The following is a 14,490-nucleotide window of genomic DNA, read 5'->3' as shown; positions in this document are numbered from 1 at the left end:
AACTGTAGCTAGCTAACCAAGAACTGTAAAAATGTATTTGAGAGACAAGTGCTCATTGTCCAAATGTATTTATGTTTTCAATAAACATTGGAGACGAAATATCGGTTACACATTGTCAACATTCTAAGCCAACCCCGTCTGTTTTGCACGTCTATTAAACCTGCAGAGGATGTCTCTTTCTGTTGTTACTATGTACAGAACATGGTAGTACTTGAGCTGGAGACATATCTCCCTCACTAACTTTAAACATCAGCTAACCGATTGCTGCAGCTGTTACATAGCCCATCTGTAAATAGCCCATCCAATCTACCTACCTCATCCCCATATTGTTTTTATTTACCTTTCTGCTCTTTTGCACACCAGTATTTATACTTGCACATCATCTATCACTCCAGTGTTAATTTGCTAAATTGTAATTACTTCGCTACTATGGCCTATTTATTGCCTTACTTCCTCACGCCATTTGCACACACTGTATATAGACTTCATTTCCCCCCCCATTGTGTTATTGACTGTACGTTTGTTTGTGTAATTCTGTGTTTGTGTCACACTGCTTTGCTTTATCTTGGCCAGGTCGCAGTTGTAAATGAGAACTTGTTCTCAACTAGCCTACCTTGTTAAATAAAGGTGAGGTGTGTAATTTTTTTAAATAAAAAATGTACTTGGTTAACTTTTCCATTCTGTTGCTATAATTCTATATTATGGATTTGTGTTACAAAATACATGTCAATAAAACATACCACACATGGTCCTTTGTAGCTCAGTTGGTAGAGCATGTGGCTTTTAACGCCAGGGTAGTGAGTTCGATTCCCGGGACCAGCCATACCTAAAAATGCATGCGCTTATGACTAAATCGCTTTGAATAAAAGCGTCTGCTAAATTACATATTAGCTCTACAGTATTGATTGATGCCCTGTCTTCTGTTCTTCTGTTTGAAGGAAGAATGTGCCGGGGTCTAGGACTGGACCCGAGAGGACTCCAGGACCGGAGCGGGCGGTACTGCCCTAGGGTACCACCCTCTCAGGTCCTACTAATGCACACATAAGTTACACAATAGCACAATAAGTTTGGAGACTGTAAAACGACCGCCATCTAATTATATATTCATGCTATTCAATTGTTTTGTCTAATATACAAGATTAACAGATGGTGACACTGCAGAGTGAGGAGAGATATTTTTATTCACAAATAAAAGTTGCATGTTTGTATGTTACCAAAATAAGACATGGAGAGAAGTCAACTACACTGGTTAGAAGTTAGCAGAGCTAAACTAATGACAGGGATGTGGAGAAGTCAACTACACTGGTTAGAAGTTAGCAGAGCTAAACTAATGACAGGGATGTCGAGAAGTCAACTACACTGGTTAGAAGTTAGCAGAACTAAACTAATGACAGGATGTGGAGAAGTCAACTACACTGGTTAGAAGTTAGCAGAGCTAAACTAATGACAGGGATGTGGAGAAGTCAACTACACTGGTTAGAAGTTAGCAGAACTAAACTAATGACAGGATGTGGAGAAGTCAACTACACTGGTTAGAAGTTAGCAGAACTAAACTAATGACAGGGATGTGGAGAAGTCAACTACACTGGTTAGAAGTTAGCAGAACTAAACTAATGACAGGGACGTGGAGAAGTCAACTACACTGGTTAGAAGTTAGCAGAGCTAAACTAATGACAGGGATGTGGAGAAGTCAACTACACTGGTTAGAAGTTAGCAGAACTAAACTAATGACAGGATGTGGAGAAGTCAACTACACTGGTTAGAAGTTAGCAGAGCTAAACTAATGACAGGGTTGTGGAGAAGTCAACTACACTGGTTAGAAGTTAGCAGAACTAAACTAATGACAGGGACGTGGAGAAGTCAACTACACTGGTTAGAAGTTAGCAGAGCTAAACTAATGACAGGGATGTGGAGAAGTCAACTACACTGGTTAGAAGTTAGCAGAACTAAACTAATGACAGGGACGTGGAGAAGTCAACTACACTGGTTAGAAGTTAGCAGAGCTAAACTAATGACAGGGTTGTGGAGAAGTCAACTACACTGTTTAGAAGTTAGCAGAGCTAAACTAATGACAGGGATGTGGAGAAGTCAACTACACTGGTTAGAAGTTAGCAGAACTAAACTAATGACAGGGATGTGGAGAAGTCAACTACACTGGTTAGAAGTTAGCAGAACTAAACTAATGACAGGGATGTGGAGAAGTCAACTACACTGGTTAGAAGTTAGCAGAACTAAACTAATGACAGGATGTGGAGAAGTCAACTACACTGGTTAGAAGTTAGCAGAACTAAACTAATGACAGGGATGTGGAGAAGTCAACTACACTGGTTAGAAGTTAGCTGTCATCTTGACGATGTCGTTGTTGCCCTCGACGACGTGGTTCTGTATGCGTTGATGGAAGTGATCCAGAGCTGCCAGCAGACGGTCAAACAGGTCCTGGAGAAATATGGAGAAATATGGAAAGGTGATTGGTTGTCAAACAGGTCCTGGTGAAATATGGAGAAATATGGAAAGGTGATTGGTTGTCAAACAGGTCCTGGTGAAATATGGAGAAATATGGAAAGGTGATTGGTTGTCAAACAGGTCCTGGTGAAATATGGAGAAATATGGAAAGGTGATTGGTTGTCAAACAGGTCCTGGTGAAATATGGAAAGGTGATTGGTTGTCAAAGTTGATATTGCACCAGTGTACTTGGACTTCAAAATGTGTACATATTCAGACCTGCCAACCTGCAAGGTGTGTAGTTATACAGTATAATATCTATATAGTGTAACTACACACCTCACTATAGATATACTGTATAACTACACACCTCATATTATACTGTATATCTACACACCTCATATTATACTGTATAACTACACACCTCACTATAGATATACTGTATAACTACACACCTCACTATAGATATACTGTATAACTACACACCTCATATTATACTACACACCTCATATTATACTGTAACTACACACCTCATATTATACTGTATAACTACACACCTCATATTATACTGTAACTACACACCTCATATTATACTGTATAACTACACACCTCATATTATACTGTATAACTACACACCTCATATTATACTGTATAACTACACACCTCATATTATACTGTATAACTACACACCTCATATTATACTGTATAACTACACACCTCACACTATAGATATTATACTGTACATGTAAGGTGTGTAGATATACAGTACCTGAGCCCTCGCTGTCTCCTGACAGCAGGCATCTATGGGGTTGTTCATCTAGACATTTATGGTGTGTCTGTGGTGTGTTACCTGTGCTTTCTCAGTGTCCTGACTGCAGGTGTCCCTCAGGTTGGTCATCTAGACATTTATGGTGTGTTTGTGGTGTGTTACCTGTGCTTTCTCAGTGTCCTGACTGCAGGTGTCCCTCAGGTTGTTCATCTAGACATTTATGGTGTGTCTGTGGTGTGTTACCTGTGCTTTCTCAGTGTCCTGACTGCAGGTGTCCCTCAGGTTGGTCATCTAGACATTTATGGTGTGTCTGTGGTGTGTTACCTGTGCTTTCTCAGTGTCCTGACTGCAGGTGTCCCTCAGATTGGTCATCTAGACATTTATGGTGTGTCTGTGGTGTGTTACCTGTGCTTTCTCAGTGTCCTGACTGCAGGTGTCCCTCAGGTTGGTCATCTAGACATTTATGGTGTGTCTGTGGTGTGTTACCTGTGCTTTCTCAGTGTCCTGACTGCAGGTGTCCCTCAGGTTGTTCATCTAGACATTTATGGTGTGTCTGTGGTGTGTTACCTGTGCTTTCTCAGTGTCCTGACTGCAGGTGTCCCTCAGGTTGGTCATCTAGACATTTATGGTGTGTCTGTGGTGTGTTACCTGTGCTTTCTCAGTGTCCTGACTGCAGGTGTCCCTCAGGTTGGTCATCTAGACATTTATGGTGTGTCTGTGGTGTGTTACCTGTGCTTTCTCAGTGTCCTGACTGCAGGTGTCCCTCAGGTTGGTCATCTAGACATTTATGGTGTGTTTGTGGTGTGTTACCTGTGCTTTCTCAGTGTCCTAACTGCAGGTGTCCCTCAGATTGGTCATCTAGACATTTATGGTGTGTCTGTGGTGTGTTACCTGTGCTTTCTCAGTGTCCTGACTGCAGGTGTCCCTCAGATTGGTCATCTAGACATTTATGGTGTGTCTGTGGTGTGTTACCTGTGCTTTCTCAGTGTCCTGACTGCAGGTGTCCCTCAGGTTGGTCATCTAGACATTTATGGTGTGTCTGTGGTGTGTTACCTGTGCTTTCTCAGTCTCCTGACTGCAGGTGTCCCTCAGGTTGGTCATCTAGACATTTATGGTGTGTCTGTGGTGTGTTACCTGTGCTTTCTCAGTGTCCTGACTGCAGGTGTCCCTCAGGTTGGTCATCTAGACATTTATGGTGTGTCTGTGGTGTGTTACCTGTGCTTTCTCAGTCTCCTGACTGCAGGTGTCCCTCAGGTTGGTCATCTAGACATTTATGGTGTGTCTGTGGTGTGTTACCTGTGCTTTCTCAGTCTCCTGACTGCAGGTGTCCCTCAGGTTGGTCATCTGACTGCGGAGGTGTTGAGTCTCTCTGTCTCTCTCCTGGATCTGGTCCGCTATCTGCTCCCTCTTCTGGTGAACATTGTCACACTGACTATAGACACACACATATTTCATTTAAGCATAGTCCTCCCCTCTCCTACTCTTCTCCCCCCTCATCTACTCCTCATCTACTCTTTTTCCCCCTCATCTACTCTTTACCCCCCTCATCTACTCTTTTCCCCTCCCCACTCTACTCTTTTTCCCCCTCCTCATCTACTCTTCTCCCTTCATCTCCTCTTTTTCCCCCCCATCTACTCTCTCTCCCCCCCCATCTACACTTCTCTTCTCCCCCCTCATCTACTCTTCTCCCCTCCCCACTACTCTTTTGCCCCCCTCATCTACTCTTCTCCCCCCCTCCTCATCTACTCTTTCCCCCCATCAACTCTCTTCTCCCCCCTCATCTACTCTTCTCTTCTCCCCCCTCATCTACTCTTCTCCCCCCTCATCTACTCTACTCTTTCCCCCCTCATCTACTCTACTCTTTCCCCCCTCATCTACTCTACTCTTCTCCCCCCCTCATCTACTCTTCTCCCCCCCTCATCTACTCTTTCCCCCCATCTACTCTTTCCCCCCATCTACTCTTCTCTTCTCCCCCTCATCTACTCTACTCTTTCCCCCCTCATCTACTCTACTCTTTCCCCCCTCATCTACTCTTCTCTTCTCCCCCCTCATCTACTCTTCTCTTCTCCCCCCTCATCTACTCTTCTCTTCTCCCCCCTCATCTACTCTACTCTTTCCCCCCTCATCTACTCTACTCTTTCCCCCCTCATCTACTCTACTCTTTCCCCCCTCATCTACTCTACTCTTTCCCCCCTCATCTACTCTACTCTTTCCCCCCTCATCTACTCTTCCCCCCCATCTACTCTTCACCCCCCTCATCTACTCTTCTCTTTCCCCCCCTCATCTACTCTACTCTTTCCCCCCCTCATCTACTCTTTTCCCTCATCTACTCTTTTCCCTCATCTACTCTTTTCCCTCATCTACTCTTTCCCCCCTCATCTACTCTACTCTTTCCCCCCTCATCTACTCTACTCTTTCCCCCCTCATCTACTCTACTCTTTCCCCCCTCATCTACTCTTCCCCCCTCATCTACTCTTCCCACCCCCATCTACTCTCCCCCCCTCATCTACTCTTCTCTTTCCCCCCTCATCTACTCTACTCTTTCCCCCCCTCATCTACTCTTTTCCCTCATCTACTCTTTTCCCCTCATCTACTCTTTTCCCTCATCTACTCTTTTCCCTCATCTACTCTACTCTTCTCCCCCCTCATCTACTCTACTCTTCTCCCCCCTCATCTACTCTACTCTTCTCCCCCCTCTACTCTACTCTTCTCCCCCCTCTACTCTACTCTTCTCCCCCCTCTACTCTACTCTTCTCCCCCCTCTACTCTACTCTTCTCCCCCCTCTACTCTACTCTTCTCCCCCATCTACTCTACTCTTCTCCCCCATCTACTCTACTCTTCTCCCCCATCTACTCTACTCTTCTCCCCCATCTACTCTACTCTTCTCCCCCATCTACTCTACTCTTCTCCCCCATCTACACTTCTCTTTCCCACCCCTCATCTACTCTTTTCCCTCATCTACTCTTCTCCCCCATCTACTCTACTCTTCTCCCCCCTCATCTACTCTACTCTTCTCCCCCCTCTACTCTACTCTTCTCCCCCATCTACTCTACTCTTCTCCCCCATCTACTCTACTCTTCCCCCCCCTCATCAACTCTTTTCCCTCATCTACTCTACTCTTCTCCCCCCTCATCTACTCTACTCTTCCCCCCCTCATCAACTCTTTTCCCTCATCTACTCTACTCTTCTCCCCCCTCATCTACTCTACTCTTCTCCCCCATCTACTCTACTCTTCTCCCCCATCTACTCTACTCTTCTCCCCCATCTACTCTACTCTTCTCCCCCATCTACTCTACTCTTCTCCCCCATCTACTCTACTCTTCTCCCCCATCTACTCTTCTCCCCCATCTACTCTTCTCCCCCATCTACTCTACTCTTCTCCCCCATCTACTCTACTCTTCTCCCCCATCTACTCTACTCTTCTCCCCCATCTACTCTACTCTTCTCCCCCATCTACTCTACTCTTCTCCCCCATCTACTCTACTCTTCTCCCCCATCTACTCTACTCTTCTCCCCCATCTACTCTACTCTTCTCCCCCATCTACTCTACTCTTCTCCCCCATCTACTCTACTCTTCTCCCCCATCTACTCTTCTCTTCTCCCCCATCTACTCTACTCTTCTCCCCCATCTACTCTTCTCTTCTCCCCCATCTACTCTTCTCTTCTCCCCCATCTACTCTTCTCTTCTCCCCCCTCATCTACTCTTCTCTTCTCCCCCCTCATCTACTCTTCTCTTCTCCCCCCTCATCTACTCTTCTCTTCTCCCCCCTCATCTACTCTACTCTTCTCTTTCTCCCCCCTCGTCTACTCTACTCTTTCCCCCCCTCGTCTACTCTACTCTTTCCCCCCCTCGTCTACTCCACCCCCCCCTCATCTACTCTACTCTTCCCCTCCTCTTCCTCTCCCCTACTCCTCCCCCTCTCCTCTCCTACCCCAGTACATCCTCAATGTGTTGATCCTTAATCTCCTTCTTCTTCTGTCGTCGTATCTGTTGTTTGGACTCCTTGTCCATCTTCATCCCTAACGATCTCTTCAGCTGGCCCTCCTCCACACCATGGTTCTTCAGTTCCTTCTGCTGTGCCTCATACAAACACACCAGAGCCTGGGCCTACACACACACACACACACACACACACACCTTAGCCTATTGCACCTCAGACGGCAAAAGCATTACATTTGAGGTCCAAGATTAATAACATTTACTCAATGCTTCATGTAAGCTCTTTTGCTTGTGCACCCAGGAGGACAGTAACACGGTAGGACAGTAACCCAATAGGACAGTAACACAGTAACACAGCAGTACTGGTGCTGTTGGGTCTAACAACAGTACTAACCTCTACCTGGTGCTGTTGGGTCTAACAACAGTACTAACCTCTACCTGGTGCTGTTGGGTCTAACAACAGTACTAACCTCTACCTGGTGCTGTTGGGTCTAACAACAGTACTAACCTCTTCCTGGTGCTGTTGGGTCTAACAACAGTACTAACCTCTACCTGATGCTGTTGGGTCTAACAACAGTACTAACCTCTTCCTGGTGCTGTTGGGTCTAACAGTACTAACCTCTTCCTGGTGCTGTTGTGTCTAACAACAGTACTAACCTCTACCTGGTGCTGTTGGGTCTAACAACAGTACTAACCTCTACCTGGTGCTGTTGTGTCTAACAACAGTACTAACCTCTACCTGGTGCTGTTGGGTCTAACAACAGTACTAACCTCTACCTGGTGCTGTTGGGTCTAACAACAGTACTAACCTCTACCTGGTGCTGTTGGGTCTAACAACAGTACTAACCTCTACCTGGTGCTGTTGGGTCTAACAACAGTACTAACCTCTACCTGGTGCTGTTGGGTCTAACAACAGTACTAACCTCTTCCTGGTGCTGTTGGGTCTAACAACAGTACTAACCTCTTCCTGGTGCTGTTGGGTCTAACAACAGTACTAACCTCTTCCTGGTGCTGTTGGGTCTAACAACAGTACTAACCTCTTCCTGGTGCTGTTGGGTCTAACAACAGTACTAACCTCTTCCTGGTGCTGTTGGGTCTAACAACAGTACTAACCTCTTCCTGGTGCTGTTGGGTCTAACAACAGTACTAACCTCTTCCTGGTGCTGTTGGGTCTAACAACAGTACTAACCTCTTCCTGGTGCTGTTGGGTCTAACAACAGTACTAACCTCTTCCTGGTGCTGTTGGGTCTTGTTCATGGAGCTCTGGAGGTCCTGCAGTAGTTTAAATATCAGCTGGATGTCCGCCTCGCTGTGAGTCACACCCTGGACATTACTCTGCAGCCCTACCAGACGCTCGTCTGCCGTCTCGATGGCCAGCTTGATGTTCTTCACGTTTTCCTTCATCTTCTCCATCTGAATCTTCATCTCTTCAGGAGACTCAACGATCTGAGACTTTAGCTTACCAATGTTCTCCTTCAGAGTGGCCACATCAACCTTCAACTGGGTCTGACAGACACACATTTTAGTCGTAGGATAATCATTTTAACATTTCAAAGCATTCTTCAGCTTGATCATAACGTACCAATTTTTGGGACTTCTCTGCCATCTCAGTTTTCCACTCTGCAATATTCTCATTGATAGCATTCTGAAACAAAACAGAAAAGTTTCTTCTTGAACAAGTCCACATAATCCCTCCCCGTTTGTCTTTTCTTCCGTATGGTTCCTAATGAATATGACCTGGTGGAGTACTGCACAGTACCTACCACTTCCTGGTATTGGTGCATGGTGTTGGTCTGCAGGTCAGAGAGAGCAGAGTCCAATTCCCTCGCTTCAGCCTGCTGCTCTGGGGGGATGGTACTGGAGAGAGGAGGGGAGAGGGGTCAGAGGTCAGAAGTACAACAGACCGTTTCATCCACCAGGGCTGCATCTCAATAGTCTAATGCACTACAGACCGTTTCATCCACCAGGGCTGCATCTCAATAGTCTAATGCACTACAGACCGTTTCATCCACCAGGGCTGCATCTCAATAGTCTAATGCACTACAGACCGTTTCATCCACCAGGGCTGCATCTCAATAGTCTAATGCACTACAGACCGTTTCATCCACCAGGGCTGCATCTCAATAGTCTAATGCACTACAGACCGTTTCATCCTCCAGGGCTGCATCTCAATAGTCTAATGCACTACAGACCGTTTCATCCACCAGGGCTGCATCTCAATAGTCTAATGCACTACAGACCGTTTCATCCACCAGGGCTGCATCTCAATAGTCTAATGCACTACAGACCGTTTCATCCTCCAGGGCTGCATCTCAATAGTCTAATGCACTACAGACCGTTTCATCCTCCAGGGCTGCATCTCAATAGTCTAATGCACTACAGACCGTTTCCTCTTCCAGGGCTACATCTCAATAGTCTAATGCACTACAGACCGTTTCATCCACCAGGGCTGCATCTCAATAGTCTAATGCACTACAGACCGTTTCATCCACCAGGGCTGCATCTCAATAGTCTAATGCACTACAGACCGTTTCATCCACCAGGGCTGCATCTCAATAGTCTAATGCACTACAGACCGTTTCATCCACCAGGGCTGCATCTCAATAGTCTAATGCACTACAGACCGTTTCATCCACCAGGGCTGCATCTCAATAGTCTAATGCACTACAGACCGTTTCATCCACCAGGGCTGCATCTCAATAGTCTAATGCACTACAGACCGTTTCATCCTCCAGGGCTGCATCTCAATAGTCTAATGCACTACAGACCGTTTCAGCTTCCAGGGCTGCATCTCAATAGTCTTGTGGCATCATCTCCTTCACTCGTTCAACACTTACGTCAGCTTGTCCATTTTCTTCTGAGCGTCTTTAGTTCCTCGTGAGTAAGCCTGAAGCTTGTCCATGTCTTCTCTCTGAAACAATGAGAACAGACTACTGTTACCGTACCCTACACTACCGTACCCTACACTACCGTACCCTACCCTCTACCGTACCCTACACACTACCGTACCCTACACACTACCGTACCCTACCGTACCCTTCACACTACCGTACCCTTCCGTACCCTTCACACTACCGTACCCTACACTACCGTACCTTACACACTACCGTACCCTACACTACCGTACCCTACACTACCGTACCCTACACACGTACCCTACACCCTACCCTACACTACCGTACCCTACACTACCGTACCCCACACTACCGTACCCTACCCTACACTACCGCACCCTACACACTACCGTACCCTACCGTACCCTACCGTACCCTACACACTACCGTACCCTACACACTACCGTACCCTACCGTACCCTACACACTACCGTACCCTACCGTACCCTTCACACTACCGTACCCTTCCGTACCCTACACACTACCGTACCCTACACACTACCGTACCCTACACACTACCGTACCCTACACACTACCGTACCCTACCGTACCCTACACACTACCGTACCATACACCTTCACATTACCGTACACTTCAGACTACCGTAGCATACACTACCGTACTAGAGTTCAGCCGATTAATTAGGGCTGATTTCAAGTTTTCATAACAATTGGTAATCAGACTTTTTGGATGCCGATTATGGTCGATTACATTGCAATCCACGGGGAGACTGCGTGGCAGGCTGACCACCTGTTACTCGAGTTGCAATCCACGAGGAGACTGCGTGGCAGGCTGACCACCTGTTATTCGAGTTGCAATCCACGAGGAGACTGCGTGGCAGGCTGACCACCTGTTACTCGAGTTGCAATCCACGAGGAGACTGCGTGGCAGGCTGACCACCTGTTACTCGAGTTGGAATCCACGAGGAGACTGCGTGGCAGGCTGACCACCTGTTACTCGAGTTGCAATCCACGAGGAGACTGCGTGGCAGGCTGACCACCTGTTACTCGAGTTGCAATCCACGGGGAGACTGCGTGGCAGGCTGACCACCTGTTACTCGAGTTGCAATCCACGAGGAGACTGCGTGGCAGGCTGACCACCTGTTACTCGAGTTGCAATCCACGAGGAGACTGCGTGGCAGGCTGACCACCTGTTACTCGAGTTGCAATCCACGAGGAGACTGCGTGGCAGGCTGACCACCTGTTACTCGAGTTGCAATCCACGAGGAGACTGCGTGGCAGGCTGACCACCTGTTACTCGAGTTGCAATCCACGAGGAGACTGCGTGGCAGGCTGACCACCTGTTACTCGAGTTGCAATCCACGGGGAGACTGCGTGGCAGGCTGACAACCTGTTACTCGAGTTGCAATCCACGAGGAGACTGCGTGGCAGGCTGACCACCTGTTACTCGAGTTGCAATCCACGAGGAGACTGCGTGGCAGGCTGACCACCTGTTACTCGAGTTGCAATCCACGAGGAGACTGCGTGGCAGGCTGACCACCTGTTACTCGAGTGCAGCGTCAAAAGGACCTTGTGGCTGCAAGGAGCCAAGGTAAGTTGCTAGCTAGCATTAAACATATCTTATAAAAAACAATCAATCTTCACATAATCACTAGTTAACTACACATGGTTGATGATATTACTAGTTAACTACACATGGTTGATGATATTACTAGGTTAACTACACATGGTTGATGATATTACTAGTTAACTACACATGGTTGATGATATTACTAGGTTAACTACACATGGTTGATGATATTACTAGGTTAACTACACATGGTTGATGATATTACTAGGTTAACTACACATGGTTGATGATATTACTAGGTTAACTACACATGGTTGATGATATTACTAGGTTAACTACACATGGTTGATGATATTACTAGGTTAACTACACATGGTTGATGATATCACTAGTTAACTACACATGGTTGATGATATTACTAGGTTAACTACACATGGTTGATGATATTACTAGGTTAACTACACATGGTTGATGATATTACTAGGTTAACAAGCTTGTCCTGCGTTGCATATCATCAAAGCAGTGCCTGTTAATTTATCATCGAATCACAGCCTACTTCAACTTCGCCAAACGAGTGATTTAACAAAAGCACATTCGCTTTTGTACATAGGCAGCAGCAGGCTGCACACTACCGTACCCTTCACACTACCGTACCCTTCACACTACCGTACCCTTCACACTACCGTACCCTTCACACTACCGTACCCTTCACACTACCGTACCCTTCACACTACCGTACCCTTCACACTACCGTACCCTACACACTACCGTACCCTTCACACTACCGTACCCTTCACACTACCGTACCCTTCACACTACCGTACCCTTCACACTACCGTACCCTTCACACTACCGTACCCTACACACTACCGTACCCTTCACACTACCGTACCCTTCACACTACCGTACCCTTCACACTACCGTACCCTTCACACTACCGTACCCTTCACACTACCGTACCCTTCACACTACCGTACCCTACACACTACCGTACCCTTCACACTACCGTACCCTTCACACTACCGTACCCTTCACACTACCGTACCCTTCACACTACCGTACCCTACACACTACCCTTCACACTACCGTACCCTTCACACTACCGTACCCTTCACACTACCGTACCCTACACACTACCCTTCACACTACCGTACCCTTCACACTACCGTACCCTACACACTACCCTTCACACTACCGTACCCTTCACACTACCGTACCCTTCACACTACCGTACCCTTCACACTACCGTACCCTACACACTACCCTTCACACTACCGTACCCTTCACACTACCGTACCCTTCACACTACCGTACCCTACACACTACCCTTCACACTACCCTACACACTACTGTACCATACTAATCACCAAGTACAGACACTACTGTTACAGTACCATACTAATGAAGCACACAATGAAACACTTAGTAGTGTTTAGTCTTAGAACACAATGCAGCTAGTCTGGTACAATGCTTTTTAGTGCAACCATCCAACATTCTGTTGTTACACCATATAGCCTACCCTCACAGCACAGAAAGTCTCGTCTCTGACAACATGCTCTGCAGTGGTAACTGAGCAGCAGGGGATAATGTATCTCAGTGGTAACTGAGCAGCAGGGGATAATGTATCTCAGTGGTAACTGAGCAGCAGGGGATAATGTGTCTCAGTGGTAACCGAGCAGTAGGGGATAATGTGTCTCAGTGGTAACCGAGCAGTAGGGGATAATGTATCTCAGTGGTAACTGAGCAGCAGGGGATAATGTATCTCAGTGGTAACTGAGCAGCAGGGGATAATGTATCTCAGTGGTAACTGAGCAGCAGGGGATAATGTGTCTCAGTGGTAACCGAGCAGTAGGGGATAATGTATCTCAGTGGTAACTGAGCAGCAGGGGATAATGTATCTCAGTGGTAACTGAGCAGCAGGGGATAATGTGTCTCAGTGGTAACTGAGCAGTAGGGGATAATGTATCTCAGTGGTAACTGAGCAGCAGGGGATAATGTATCTCAGTGGTAACTGAGCAGCAGGGGATAATGTATCTCAGTGGTAACTGAGCAGCAGGGGATAATGTGTCTCAGTGGTAACCGAGCAGTAGGGGATAATGTGTCTCAGTGGTAACTGAGCAGTAGGGGATAATGTGTCTCAGTGGTAACTGAGCAGTAGGGGATAATGTGTCACAGTGGTAACTGAGCAGCAGGGGATAATGTGTCTCAGTGGTAACTGAGCAGTAGGGGATAATGTGTCTCAGTGGTAACTGAGCAGCAGGGGATAATGTGTCTCAGTGGTAACTGAGCAGCAGGGGATAATGTGTCTCAGTGGTAACTGAGCAGCAGGGGATAATGTGTCTCAGTGGTAACTGAGCAGCAGGGGATAATGTATCTCAGTGGTAACTGAGCAGTAGGGGATAATGTGTCACAGTGGTAACTGAGCAGCAGGGGATAATGTGTCTCAGTGGTAACTGAGCAGTAGGGGATAATGTGTCTCAGTGGTAACTGAGCAGCAGGGGATAATGTGTCTCAGTGGTAACTGAGCAGTAGGGGATAATGTGTCTCAGTGGTAACTGAGCAGTAGGGGATAATGTGTCTCAGTGGTAACTGAGCAGTAGGGGATAATGTGTCACAGTGGTAACTGAGCAGCAGGGGATAATGTGTCTCAGCGGTAACTGAGCAGTAGGGGATAATGTATCTCAGTCAGACTTACAAATCTCTCCTGGTGTCCCATAGTCATATCCAGCCTCTGCTTCCTGAAGTGAAGGTAGTTCATGATGCCACTCAGGATGGTCACCGTCCTCTTCACCTCTGTAAAGGAAGGACAGACAGGGAGATTGGAAGGTTACCTAAGAGTGATGGGCCTGGATAGGAATTTAACATATCAGCTAACCACATCATATGAATTAGCCATCTGGTTTCGGACTGCACA

General features: G+C 46.8%; 1 protein-coding gene across 2 annotated transcripts in view; it reads right to left on the bottom strand.

Annotated features, from left to right (window-relative positions):
• Positions 1–1,163: 1,163 nt before the first annotated feature.
• The window catches only part of nuf2 (UF2 component of NDC80 kinetochore complex), a 30,338-nt gene continuing 17,011 nt past the window's right edge, over positions 1,164–14,490 (bottom strand). For both annotated transcript variants that reach the window (XM_071364949.1, XM_071364956.1), the window contains 8 exons: positions 14,272–14,369; positions 9,990–10,063; positions 8,916–9,009; positions 8,735–8,797; positions 8,380–8,658; positions 7,145–7,320; positions 4,508–4,643; positions 1,164–2,436 (listed from right to left, as the gene is read on the bottom strand). In XM_071364949.1, coding sequence (XP_071221050.1) covers positions 2,329–2,436; positions 4,508–4,643; positions 7,145–7,320; positions 8,380–8,658; positions 8,735–8,797; positions 8,916–9,009; positions 9,990–10,063; positions 14,272–14,369 — 1,028 coding nt within the window. In that variant the 3' untranslated portion in view covers positions 1,164–2,328. The remainder of the gene's footprint in view (positions 2,437–4,507; positions 4,644–7,144; positions 7,321–8,379; positions 8,659–8,734; positions 8,798–8,915; positions 9,010–9,989; positions 10,064–14,271; positions 14,370–14,490) is intronic.

This window comes from Salvelinus alpinus, chromosome 2 (genome assembly GCF_045679555.1).
Source record: "Salvelinus alpinus chromosome 2, SLU_Salpinus.1, whole genome shotgun sequence".
In the NCBI taxonomy this organism is placed as follows: Eukaryota; Metazoa; Chordata; class Actinopteri; order Salmoniformes; family Salmonidae; genus Salvelinus; species Salvelinus alpinus.
The sequence above is the reverse complement of the archived record's forward strand: the minus strand, read 5'-3'. Positions and strand labels throughout refer to the sequence as shown.